At 46.0% G+C, this 13,780-nt stretch overlaps 2 protein-coding genes across 3 annotated transcripts in view; both read left to right on the forward strand.

Moving 5' to 3' along the window:
* The window catches only part of ATP1B4 (ATPase Na+/K+ transporting family member beta 4), a 38,736-nt gene extending 33,127 nt beyond the window's left edge, over positions 1-5,609 (forward strand). The window contains exon 9 of the mRNA XM_043458829.1: positions 5,287-5,609. Coding sequence (XP_043314764.1) covers positions 5,287-5,315 — 29 coding nt within the window. The 3' untranslated portion in view covers positions 5,316-5,609. The remainder of the gene's footprint in view (positions 1-5,286) is intronic.
* Positions 5,610-9,477: 3,868 nt separating this feature from the next.
* Positions 9,478-12,978, forward strand: LOC122435174 (testis-expressed protein 13D-like). Of its 2 annotated transcripts, XM_043459131.1 has the most exons (3): positions 9,478-11,140; positions 11,622-11,666; positions 11,921-12,978. In XM_043459131.1, the coding sequence occupies exons 1-2, from the start codon at positions 10,165-10,167 to the stop codon at positions 11,651-11,653; spliced, it is 1,008 nt and encodes a 335-aa protein (XP_043315066.1). In that variant the 5' UTR covers positions 9,478-10,164; the 3' UTR covers positions 11,654-11,666; positions 11,921-12,978. The 2 variants fall into 2 exon arrangements, with proteins under 2 accessions (XP_043315066.1, XP_043315065.1); XM_043459130.1 differs by lacking the exon at positions 11,622-11,666.
* Positions 12,979-13,780: the final 802 nt, after the last annotated feature.

The following is a 13,780-nucleotide window of genomic DNA, read 5'->3' on the forward strand; positions in this document are numbered from 1 at the left end:
AGATCAGTTTGAGATGCCTGCCCTGGTTGCCCCAGAAAGCCTCATTATGTAAGCAATTTCAGGGTTGACATCAAAACCAAATTTGGGGTGGGGGTCCATGCTGTCTCTGTAGGGTGTCCACAGTCAGCACTGTGAGCAGAATGCTGAGACAATGATCACCACCAGCAGGGGTGTGTCTTCTCTTGCTCTGGCTTGCTAACTGACTCTGATGCCTGCTGGCTAGCTTGCCCTTTGAGTTGTGCTGCACTGTGCTGCATTGGCTGAATCCTACAGAGCTCTGTTATAGATTTAACTAAGTCAGAAGTTTCAATAATTAATTGGCATTTAGAAGTACGGGATCAGAGCCCTCCTTAAAGTGAATGACCCTGGGTTGTGTGTCTTGGCCCAGGCCTATCTGTGTGTCTTAGAATGAATCATCTGTCTTGATTCCAGCCTAAGCTGTGACTAATGCTGTTGTTGAGTCGCTAAGTCATGTTCGACTCTTTGCGACCCCATGAACTGTAGCCCACCAGGCTCCTCTGTCCATGGGATTTCCCAGGCAAGAATAGGTTGTCACTTCCTTCTCCAGGGGCTCTTCCCGACCCAGAGAAGCTATATATATATATATATATATATATATATAAAATCATACATCAATGTGAATCAGTCATAATTACAAAAGAAGAGAAGCAAAAGGCAAATGAAAAAGGGAAAGATACATACAACTGAATGCAGAGTTCCAAAGAACAGCAAGGAGAAATAAGAAAGCCTTCTTAAGTGAACAATGCAAAGAAACAGAGAAAAACAATAGAATGGGTAAGACTAGAGATCTCTTCAGGAAAACTGGAGATACCAAGGGAACATTTTATGCAAAGATGGGCACAATAAAGGACAGAAACATCAAGGACCTATCAGAAGCAGAACAAATTAAAAAGAGGTGGCAAGAATACAAAGAAAAACTATACAAAAAAGATCTTAATGACCTGGATATCCACAATGGTGCAGTCACTCACCTAGAGCCATACTGAACTGTGAATTCAAGTGGGCCTTAGGAAGCATTACTATGAACAAAGCTAGTGAAGGTGATGGAATTCCTTCCAGCTGAGCTATTTCAAATCCTAAAAGAGGATGCTGTTAAAGTGCTTCACTCAATATATCAGCAAATTTGGAAAACTCAACAGTGACCACAGGACTGGAAAATGTCAATATTCATTTCAATTCCAAAGAAAGGCAATGCCAAAGAATGTTCAAACTACTGTACAATTGCTCTCATTTCACATGCTAGCAAGGTAATGTTCAAAATCCTTCAAGCTGGGCTTCAACAGTACATGAACCGAGAACTTCCAGATGTATAAGGTAGATATAGAAAAGGCAAGGAACCAGAGATCACATCGACAACATTCATTGGATCATAGAAAAAGCAAGAGAGTTCCAGAAAAACATCTGCTTCATTTACTATGCTAAAGCCTTTGACTGCTGGATTCCAACAAACTGTAGAAAATTCTTAAAGAGATGGGAATACCAAATCACCTTACCTGCCTCCTGAGACACCTGTATTCAGGTCAAGAAGCAACAGTTAGAACGGGACATGGAACAAGAGACTGGTTCCAAATTGGGAAAGGAGTATGTCAAGGCTGTATATTGTCACCCTGCTTATTTAACCTATATGCAGAGTACATCATGCGAAATGCTGGGCTGGATGAAGCACAAGCTGGAATCAAGATTGCTGGGAGAAATATCAATAACCTCAGATATGCCGATGATACCACTCTAATGGCAGAAAGCAAAGAAGAACTAAAGAGCCTGTTGATGAGGGTGAAAGAGGAGAGTGAAAAAGCTGGCTTAAAACTCAACATTCAGAAACCTAAGATCATGGCATCCAGTCACATCACTTCATGGCAAATAGAAGGGTAAAAAGTGATAGCAGTGACAGACTTTATTTTCTTGGGCTCCAGAATCACTGTAGATGGTGACTGCAGCCATGAAATTAAAAGATGCCTGTTCCATGGAAGAGAAGCTATGACAAACCTAGACAGCATATTTAAAAGCAGAGACATCACTTTGCTGACAAAGGTCCGTATAGTGAAAAAGCTATGGTTTTCCAGTAGTCAAGTATGGATGTGAGAACTGAATCTAAAGAAGGCTGAGCACCGAAGAATTGATGCTTTTGAACTATGGTGATGGAGAAGACTCTTGAGAGTTCCTTGGACAGCAAAGAGATCAAACCAGTTAATCCTAAAGGAAATCAACCCTGAATATTCATTGGAAGGACTGATGTTGAAGTTGAAACTCCAATACTTTAGCCACCTAATGAGAAGAACTGACTCATTGGAAAAGACCCTGATGCTGGGAAAGATTGAAGGCAGGAGGAAAAGGGGATGACATCCCAACTCAATGGACATGAGTTTGAGCAAACTCCGGGTGATAGTGAAGGACAGGGATGCCTGGCGTGCTGCAGTCCAAAGAGTCGGACATGACTTAGTGACTGAACAACAACAATAATTAAGACTGGTTCACATTATCTATGGTGAAACAGATCACCAGCCCAGGTGGGATGCATAAGACAAGTGCTTGGGCCTGGTGCACTGGGAAGACCCAGAGGAATCGGGTGGACAGGGAGGTGGGAGGGGGGATCGGGATGGGGAATACGTGTAATTTTATGGCTGATTCATATCAATGTATGACAAAACCCACTGAAATGTTATGAAGTAATTAGCCTCCAACTAATAAAAAATTAAAAAAAAAAAGACTGGTTCACATTGATGTACGGCATAGACCAACACAACATTGTAAAGCAATTATCCACCAAGGGAAAAAAATATGTTATATAAGTCTTAAGTGAATAAAGAAAAATGTATAATTTTTAGTATTAAAGACTTTCAAGTGAAAGAAGAATGAATGATGCCCCACTGTAGATTGTTGTGGCCTCAGTGCTGTGGTCCCACCCATTAAGGTTTCCATACTCAAAATTATTGAAACTACTGACTCTGTCCAAGCAAATGATAGATATTTTTCTGTAACAGATTTGACTGATACATTCTGTTCAGTCTCTATTTCAAAAGTCTCTCACCTGTAGTCTCCCTTCACCTCCTAAGGTACATGATACACCTTTACCTGGTTATCTATGGAGCACATCAACAGTCTTGCCATCGCACACAATCTTTGCAAAATGATCTTAACTGCATCCAGATTTCTCCAGGGGCACAGATATGGCTTTATCCTACTCTGAGGCTATTCACTAGGCATATTTATTCAGGACGAACACATAATCACAAGGGAGCTCAAAAAGGGGGCTAGGCCATTGCCTCACACACAGTGCAAGACCCCACTACCTCCATAAATTCCTGAAAATGATTTGGTAAACGGAGGACCCCTCTGTACCTGACACTGTCAAGAAATAGTTATTAATTCTCAACTTCCAAAGTGTTAAAACAAGCCCAGTATCTTTTAGGCCTTTTGGGTTCTGGAGGTTACATACTCCTTATTTACAATTTTTCCTTTAGCCCATTTATGCAATTATTTGCAAATCAGCCCACCTCGAATGGAGCCCCTTCCAACAAAGGCTCTAGATTCTGTCAAAATTACAATACAACAGCCATTCTCAATAGCGCCCCTTGGCTAGACTCCTTTCACAAAAGAAGCTTTAGCAACCTTCTCTCATGCCTCCAGGCTCCTCTGTCCTTGGGATTTCCCAGACAAGAATACTGGAGTGGTTTGCCATTTCTTTTTCCAGGGGATCTTCCCTAGCCAGGGATCAAACCCGAGTCTCTGGCTTGGCAGATGGATTCTTTACTGCTGAGTCACTTGGGAAGCCCTCAGGCCACATAGAGTGCCATAATAAACTTCAATTAAATGAAGTGTCTTACACTTTTGTCACACTCAAACATTAGAGTAAATTATCATGAAGTGTCTGACTTCGCTTTTGGATGTTTGACTGCGGACAGCTTTTAGGCCTCCACTCTCACTCTCCCCTTGTACCCCCTCATCTGGGAAAGCTAAGAAGAAAGCCTCACTGCTTTCTCCCTTGGTTATGGCAAGAGTTTCAGACCACAAGCCCCCACCTACACACAGGAACTGTCACCACAGCCCCGACTCCAACTACAACTAAAATCCCCAGCCAGTCTTTCTTTGCTCTCTCAAGCCATTTCTGGACCAACTCGGGAGCTCTGGCTGTTCTCCCCCAGAAAGCTCCTTAATAGAATAAACATTTTTCAAACCCTCTTACTGTGCATGTGATGTCATCAGTCTGGACATCTGGACCAAATCTGGGATGGAGGCTCACCTTACATGATGGTCACAACATATGTCTGCCATGTCTCCCCTCCTGGTCTCAAGGTAACTGCTGCAGCTGCAAACAACACAAGCTCATACTGGCATCCTAAGGATGAGGGCTCGTTGGTAAAAGGTTTTCACTTTATTGGTCCTCTATCTAATCACAAAGGAAAATCTTTCCCTGAAACTCCCAGCAAATTTCCTGATATATCTCACTGACCAGCACAGGGTTACATGTCCACCCCTAAGTCAATCACAAGACCCTGCCCAGGGTTCATATGCCACTGACTAAGCAATGTAGAGGTTCTATTAGCAAGGAAGAAAGTAAGGTTTGCTGTCATAGGAATGTTGATACTGTCCATTTTCAGATATGTAGGATTTTGCAGATGGGTCAGTATATTTATACAATATTAACTTGCACACTATTTTTCTGATTGGCTATTAGCTTTATCAGCTTCACAAAATGAACTGGGGAGCTGCCCATCTTTTTCTATGCTGTGGAATATGTATCTTTAACCTACAATATGCATCTTTAATATACCTTTGCTGCTGCTGCTAAGTCGCTTCAGTCATATCCGACTCTGTGCGACCCCAGAGATGGCAGCCCACCAGGCTCCCCCATCCCTGGTATTCTCCAGGCAAGAACACGAGTTATTATACTCCTTCATATATAATGCAAGAATCTCACGACAAGGAATTGTTCTTGGATATGAACCAAAAGTAACATATAAATGGTACAATCTCTTTGCAGCTGTATTTATAAATAAGATGGGTCAATAGTATTCTTTTTGGTACTATATTTTTGTCATCAGATATTATATGATAATGGCTATACGAAATGATCTGGGGGAGTTTTTCCTATTTTTCTATGGTTGAAATGGCATACATCATAATTACCTGGTTTTAAAGGTTAAATAGAAATTAGCACAGAATCATTTTTGTGCTTTTAATAACTGACTATACTATAACTGTGTATTTATAAATTGGAGTGCCCTGAGACTCAGTCCTCTGTTTTCTATTCTCCTCTCTCCCTAGGAGATCTCATTCAAGTCCTTGGTTGTTAAGTACCATCGATTTCTTCCCTGTGCTCCAAATCTGTATATCCCAGAAGGCCTGCTTGATATCTCTAGTCTGGTCACTAAAAGACATCACAAACCACATCTCTGAAACAACTGCTCAAACTTTAAAACTAGGGGTCATCCTTGTCTCCTTTCTTTCCTCTCAATCTTTACAATCCCCATCCAAACAATCTATAATATCTGTCAATTTTACTTTCAAAAAGTGACTCTATATGTGTTCAATAGCTACATGTTAAGGGAACAAAAATGTATGGATCTTAAGTTTAAGAGAGATGTCTAGGTTGGGAATACTTCGACTTGTGGTTAAGACTCTGCACTTCCACTGCAGGTGGTGCGGGTTTGATCTCTGGTCAGAGAACTAAGATCCCACATAAGATCCCATATGCTGCACAGTGTGACCAAAAATAATAATAAAATAAAATAAATTTAAAAAAAATAAAATTGTGGGATTGGGCCAAGATGGCAGAGTAGAAAGACCCTGAGCTCATCCCCTCTCACAGGCATATCAAAATTACAATGATTTACAGCACACCTATCAATGAAAAAGCTCAGAACCTACAAGAAAAGATAATCTACAACTAAAGATATAAATAAGAAATCACAACAAGAGGGGTATGAAGGGTGGAGTCCAATATAGTCAAGTCTCATCCCCCCAAGTGGTGACCTACAAAAGGGAGAATAATTATAACTGCAAAGGTTCTCCCCAAGAAGTGAGAGGTCTGAGCCCAACACTGGACTCCCCAGTCCAGGGGTCCTGCACGGGGAAAGATGATCCCCTAGAAGGTTTGGCTTTGAAGGCCAGCTGGGCTCAATTTCTGAAGACGAAGAGGACTGGAGGAAATAGACTCCACTCTTAAAGTGGGCACCCAAATCTTACATGCTCCGGGACCCAGGGCAGAAGCACTAATTTGAAAGGAGCCTTGGTCAGACCTATCTGCTGATCTGGAGAATCTCCTGGAGAGGCAAGAGGCAACTATATCTCACCCTGGGGACACAGACCCTGGTGGCAGCCATTTCCGAGAGCTCTCTCTACCATGTGGACGCTGGTGCTGGCAAGCACATTTTGGAATCCTCCCTCTAGCTTATTAGCTTCAGGACCCAGCCCCACTCACGCCCAACAGCCCATAGGCACCAGTACTGGGATACCTCTGGCCAAGCAACTATCTGTGAGGGGGCACAGCCCTATGCACTAGCAGACAGGTTGCCTTAAGATCCTCTGAGCCCACAGCCACCCCTAGACTAGGCTCTGCCCAGGAGAGGGCCCAGAAGCAGGCCCCACACGCCAGTGCACATGTAAGACCAGGGACCATCAGGTTCCTGTGGCCAGAGATCCTGGGACCCAGCTCTACCCAACAGCGGGCAGACACCAGCCCCAGAATCCCAGGCCCTGCCCAGCAGCAAGCCTGTTCTAGACTTTCCCCCCCAAGCAAGAGGACACTAGCTCCATGAAAATCATAGCCCCCCAAACCTATGTACCCAAGTCACTGACCAGCAGGCCAGCTCCAGCCTCAGTACTAGATGGGCCCAGGCCCTGCCCACAAGCAAGCCTCCTCTAGCCTCAAGACAAGCCTCACCCCCCGCAGGTGAACACCAGCCCCAGGAAGACCACAGTCCTGAAGCCTACAGACCCAGATCAATCACCAGCAGGACAGAACCAGCACTAGGACCGACTGGGCCCTGGTCCCACCCACAAGCGGGTCAATATAAGCTTCAAGACACTCTGGGCCTTGCTGTGTCAGGAACCAATTGTGGGACCCCCCCCCAGGCCCTGTAGCCAGATCCCAGGACCTGGCTTTACCTACCAGCAGGCTGGCACTAGCTCTGGCTAGTAAACAAATGGGACCTAATTAAACTTAAAAACTTTTGCACAGCAAAGGAAATCACTGACAAAATGAAAAGACAGGCTACTGAATGGGAGAACATATTTGCAAATGATATGATCAATAAGGGGTTAATATCCAAAATATATAAATAGCTCATACAACTCAACATCAAAAAATAAACAACCTATTCAAAAAATAGGCAGAAGACCTAAATAGTTTCTCCAGAGAAGATATATACGTGGCAAACAGACACATGAAAGGATGCTCAATAGTGCTCATCATCAGAGAAATGTAAATCAAAACAATGAGCTACCACCTCACACCTGTCAGGATGGCCATTGTCAAAAAGGCCACAAATAACAAGTATCGGTGAGAATGTAGAGAAAAGGGAACTGCAGTACACGGTTAGTGCAAATGTAAATTGGTGCAGCTACTGTAGCAAATAGTATGGAGGTTTCTCCAAAAACTAAAAATAGAACTATCAAACGATCCAGCAATTCCATTCCTTGGTATATATCCAAAGAAAATGAAAACACTAATTCAAAAAGACACACACACTTCAATGCTCATAGCAGCATTACCTACAATTATTTACAACAGCCAAGATATGGAAGCAACCTAAGTGTCCATCAACAGACAAATTGATAAAGAAGATCTGAGGTACACACATACACACACAATGGAACACTACACAGCCATAAGAAAAAATGAAATTCTGTCATCTGCAACAATGTAGGTGGACCTGGAGGACAGTATGCTTAATAAAATAAGTCAGAGAAAGTAAAATACTGTATATTATCATTTATATCTAAAAAATCTGAAAAATAAGACAAACTAGTGAATATAACAAAAAAGAAATAGACTCGCAGATATAGACAACACACTAGTGATTACCAGTGGTGAGAGGGAAGGGGGAAAGGCAAGATAGGAGTAGGGGAATAAGAGGTACCAACTATTATGTATAAAATAAATAAGCTACAAGGATATATTTATTGTACAGCACAGGGAACATAGCCAATATTTTATAACCATAAATGGAATAAAATCTATAAAGATGTTGAATCACTATGCTATATACCTGAAACTAATATCATATTATAAATCAACTATCTCTCTCTCTACATATATGTGCATATATATATAACCAGACAGGATCTGGGGCTGTAACTGGGCATAGACTGTTAAAACCATCACCCCACCATTACCACTATTATGACTTTTATTAGCAGCAACTATGTAATCATTGTAATAAGAATTAACATATTCTAAACATGTTAATCTTCACAACCTTATAAGGTAGAGCCTACCTATATTCCCATTTTACAGCTGATGAGGCTGAAGTCCAGAGAAAATAAAATAATACATAGGAGTGAATAAACTCATTCAAGGAGAACAAACAGAATGAAAAGAGGAGGGGTCTGAAGACAAAACTGGGAAAATACTAACTTTGGAGTCGTGGGCAGAGAAGAACAGTTGAAAGAAAGATAAGCCAGAGGGGCAGGAGGAGCATCAGAAGAATTTGATGTCACAGAAAGCAAGACAGGATAGAGTGAGTGTCAAGGAGGGAATGGTCAAAAGAATCAAAGCCTGGGGAACACATGTAACTCCATGGCTGATTCATGTCAATGTATGACAAAACCCACTGCAATGTTGTGAAGTAATTAGCCTCCAACTAATAAAAATAAATGAAAAAAAGAAAAAAAAAGAATCAAAGCCTACTGAAAAAAATCACATAAAACCTATCAAAGTATCCACTTGCTTTTGTAGTGAGGTAGTGACTACTGGTGACCTTATGAGAGATTTTTTTCACTAGAGTTTTTGTAGGGTGAAAACCAAAGTGCAGCAGGTTGAACGGTAAAGGGAGCACGGTGAAGGGGACCTAGTATAGACTATTCTAATGAGAAGAAAGTCCAGGACATAGGTTAGAGGGAGGAAATTATTCCAAGCACATAGGGAACCTGAACAGGCTTCCTGCCTGGGAGAAAAATAGTCAGCAGCACAGGGGTGGTGCAGCGTGGCTGAGATGCAGGAAATACGGGGGGTGGGGGGGGTGGGGGGGGTGGAGGGAGGTGGGGGTGGGGGTGTGGGGGTGGGGGGGGGGGGGGGGGTGGGGTGAGGTGGGGTGGGGGGGATGGGGTGAGGTGGGGGTGAGGTGGGGGTGGGGTGGGGGTGGGGGATGGGGTGAGGTGAGGTAGGGGTGGGGGTGGGTAGGGTGGGGGTGGGGGTGTGGGGGTGGAGTAGGTGGGGTGGGGGTGTGGGGGTGGAGTGGGGGGGGGGGGGGGGGGGGGGGGGGGGGGGGGGGGGGTGGGAAGATGTAGTGAAGTCCCTGAAAAAATGGAATAGGAGGAACTGGGATCTAGAGCTTGAAGATAGGGTTCAGCAAGGAAAACCAAGGGGCTTCATGGTTCAACCACTTGATTTTCTTGACGAGCCGAACTCCAAGGCTGTCTGCTTTAGGATTAGGGAAGAGTACAGACAAGTTGAAACCACATAGAAAATGTGAGAGAGCGGCTGACGGTAGAGCCAGAGGGCGCTGAACCAAAAGACCCCACCCCCACCCCCGCACCCCGCCCACTCAACTGACTCCCGGATTCGAAATTCTTTAGTATCCAGGTGTTTCAGAATCTCTTGGGAACGCGAACTCTCCGTGCGGCGCACTGCGGTCACTAGCTAGCCCGCCCTGTAGGAGGCGGTGCGCCAAGGAAAGGGCGTCCCCGCTGGATCCAGGGGCAGGCGCTCCACTTGCCGCCATACAGGGGGCGCCAGGCCGAGGACGGGGCTCCCACCAGGCCTTGCAGCCTCATTCAGAGCCCAGAGCTCTGATGCACCACGCGGTGTGAGGAGCGGGTCACCCCAGTCTTCGTTAGGGGACTCGTGGGTGTGAGGGCAAGGAGGCGAACCCCAGGACTGAGCTAGGGCTGAAGGAGGACTGCGGAGCCGAGAGGCGGATCGGTTTAGCGGCCATCGCTCACCACAGCTGCAGCGTCTCTGCAGACTAGGCCGCGGAGGTCATGGCCTTGGACCTCGGAGATCCCAGGAGCGGTTTTCGCCACAGCGACGTAGTTACGTTCATCAACCAAGAAGTACTCCGAAATGGCGGCGGCTCAGATTTCTACGTGAGCTACCGCTCGCGGCCCTGGAATGAGATCGAGGACGAGCTGCAGTCCGTCTTGGCCGACACGCATGTGCCTCGCAACCTCAAGAGGGCCTGTGCCTGGAGCGCGCTGGCCTTGGGCGTGCGGGTGGCCACGAGGCAGCGAGAGCAGCAGGCCCGCCGCATCCAGCGGCTGCAGGAGCAGGTGGAGGAGCGCGAGACGGCTGCCTGGGCCCTGGCCTCGCAGCTGCAGCGCCTGCGCGAAGAGCGGAAGCAGATGATCATGCAGTTGCGCCGCACGCGCCAAGACCTGCAGCAGGCGCTGAGCGAGCGCGAGGCCCTGCGCGGGCAGCTGCTGCAGGCCGAGAGGCAGTCCCAGGCGGCCGTAGTCAGCTCTCGATCCCCGCAGCTCCGGGCTGACACGTGGCCCCTGACCACTGAGGAGCGCAACAAGTTGCTGGCCGCGACCTCGCAGCGCAGGCAGCTGGAGGCCCAGAGGGAGGAGGCGCAGAATGCTTCGGCAGGCAGTGTGCAGGGAGCCCAGGATCCCTGGGTCCAGGTTGTTCAACCCCCAGCTCCCATGCCATGCCCCATGCACATGCCGTGCCCCATGCCCTTCCAATTCCCACTACCTCCCCCACGTAGGGTACTCCCAGAAGCCCAACTAGCCGCTGCCCCCGCAACAGCATACCCGGCCCCCCAGATGCCTGCTGGGGTGATGTATGCACCTGCTATGTGGCCTGTAGTTGTGTCCCAGGAAGAGGTCGCCCCGCCGTGGGACCAGAGGATCGAGGGCCAAGGAGAAGGTCCCCACTTTGGAAACCCTGTGGGGCACTTCCAAGATGGCCCAACGAATCAACAACCTCAGGATCAGCTGCCCAGGACGCCAGATGGTAAGAAAGCCTTTAAACCCTAGGAAGAGGGATCCTTAGGAGGAGGGGTTGGGACTGCCTAAGGTACAGAATGGGATTAATTTTTCCTGATGTTTGGCTTGGGATGAATGCAAGAAAATCTAGATGCTAACTGAGGTGGGAAGTCTTGCCCCAAAGAAGCTCCTCACTGAATTCAGGGATGTAGAAAAAGAATGGAGGCATATTCTAGAGAGTAATCAACTTGTGGAGGTCCCCTTCTGATCAAAAACTTTTATTTACATCATAGAAAATTTGAAAACCCATCAAACAAAAATTTTCATTATCCTACCAACAAGCCATAACCATTTTAACACAATATGTTTCTACCTATGGATCTCTTCCCCCACTTTCACATTATACGTGTATACATGTATATATGTGTATTGTTTCAAAGAAAGATGAGATTCTAATGAATATGTTAATTTTGAAAGGAAAATTTCTCCAATGGCATTTAAATTCACAGGTGGTGGACTGTTGATGGAGACTACCAATTGATTGACACCTTAAGGTATACCGACTGATGTAATTAAACATTCTCTTTTTCTCCTTCCTGTATTCTTCTTAGCCTCTCTCTCCCATGATACCAGGTCTTTGGCTGAGAATAACCATGCTTTTAGAACATAAGATACATTTTATTCTAGGAACACTGCTTTTCCTTGAGAAGGCTATCGTTATGCTGTATACTGCAGCCATGTTCATATTTGTTCCTTGATTTGTTTTTATAACATTCATTGGTTTGGGCCTGTTCTTTGTGTCTGTAAGCTCCAGGACCTCCGTGTGAGGCTGAAGAAGGTCCAGCTCCCCATGTGTGAATTGCCACAAAATGCCCTTCCAGCTCGCAGCAACCTTCGCCTTAGATCTCAGCTGACTGGAGCAGAAAAAAAGAATGAAGAATCAGAGGAAAGAAGACATTCTGACACACATCTTGTAACAAGGGAGGGCAGACATTTTGTTAAGCTTAATGCGTCTGTTGAGGAAAAGGGAATGACAGAGTTTCAAAGAGGGGTGGGAGGGTAGTATTAAGTTTTAGGGATTTAGCAAGTTTGTCAAATTGCATTCATTAACTCATTGAACAAGCAGTTATTTATTGTCTAGTATGTACTAAGAATTACTACTGTATGTTGTTATCTGGTGCACACATTTTAACTCAATTGGAGGAAATAGGCTACATGACAGGAGAGAGCCTAATTTGGCATACCAATTATATCAGGTATGACTTCTTTGCCTTACATATAGTGTGGCTTTTAAGTAAACCCAATTGAAATAAAGTCAAGATTCATTTCTACAATTCTGGGGGCAAAATCAAAAAGACTTTCGTGGAAGAATTTGAATGACTGAACTGCTCATCACATTAATCCCAGTGGAAATAAATGAGCAGGGGCATATATTGTAGCCTCACAAAAGTACAAGCAGGACTTTTCTCATACTCCTGCTGATTCCCCCCTGAGAGGGACAACTATTTTCCTGGTTTTCTGAAAGACCACTGGGTTGTCTTGCTACACACTCAAGCCCTCAGCCTCAGGCTGCTCCCATCCCAAGCCCTTTTTCAGTCAAGAGTAGATGAAGAATAAACTGTGTTTTCTGGGACATTCATTGTGCTATGAATTGTGCTTTCTTGAACTAGATTAAAAATAGAACTGAACTGGGATAGGCACTCTTGAGAACGCCCCTGGGCCCTTCTCTTCCACTTGGTGTCTTCAGGTGCTCTGCTCCCCTGAGGCGGCTGCTGCAATCCAGAGGGAGCCAAGGTCTGCCCAGAGACTGGAAGTCAATTCAGGCTCCAGTCTGAACAAGAGGTGTCCTCGAGTTCCCCCAGGAGATTCCAGCTCACAAGGCTCAGCCTTTGTCAGAGGTTTTCTGCTTCTAACTAGTAATAAAGAATGTTCACTTACCAGCTGTGTCTTCTGTGTTGTGTGTACCGAGGGGCAGGTTTGCTCAGAAGCAGCGGTTTAAATCTACCTCTTCCCTCCATCCCACTGAGGTGACTGGAGAATTCAATCTCATTCACTGTTGAAGGGCCCCTCCTCTTCCTGCGAGTTACTCAAGAATTGGGGGGAGGGACTTCTGTCGGGTCTTCAGTCCATTGTGATTGTCCCTGCTCCCCTCACTGTCCAAGTCCTTGAAGGTGGGCTCCTCTGCTACTCCTGGGCCCATGGGGCACAAGAGGGGAGGAGAGGTGAGGTGAGGGGAGGAGGGGGCTTCTGCCTAGGCTGGGAGCCCTAGTGCCTCGTGTCCAGCCTCCCTACCTGCACCAAGAAGCCATTTCTCTGAGGCCCTGTCTCCCAGAAGTGCCTTGAGCAGAAATTTCTGCCCTGCAAGGCACTGTCCCCTCCCTCCTATGCACAATCCCATCAAGGTGCTCAGGATTCTGGAGAAGAGCCAGGCTTAGCCAGTCGGCTAACATGGCGAATGTTCCCGGAGGCAAAAGGGGTAGAGTCTGGCTCCCTGCTTGGTGTAGAGACACATGGGGCAGAGAAAAGACATGAAGCTGCCCCACCAGCGTCCTCGCTCCCAGGGTCCTGATAACCGGGAGGCCTTGGTTATTCAGGAGGGTACTGGGGAGGAAGGGGACCGTCGAGGGCATCAACACAAAGCTAAGTTTTCTGGGTTGGAAGCTGGTTT

This window comes from Cervus canadensis, chromosome X (assembly GCF_019320065.1).
Source record: "Cervus canadensis isolate Bull #8, Minnesota chromosome X, ASM1932006v1, whole genome shotgun sequence".
NCBI lineage: Eukaryota > Metazoa > Chordata > Mammalia > Artiodactyla > Cervidae > Cervus > Cervus canadensis.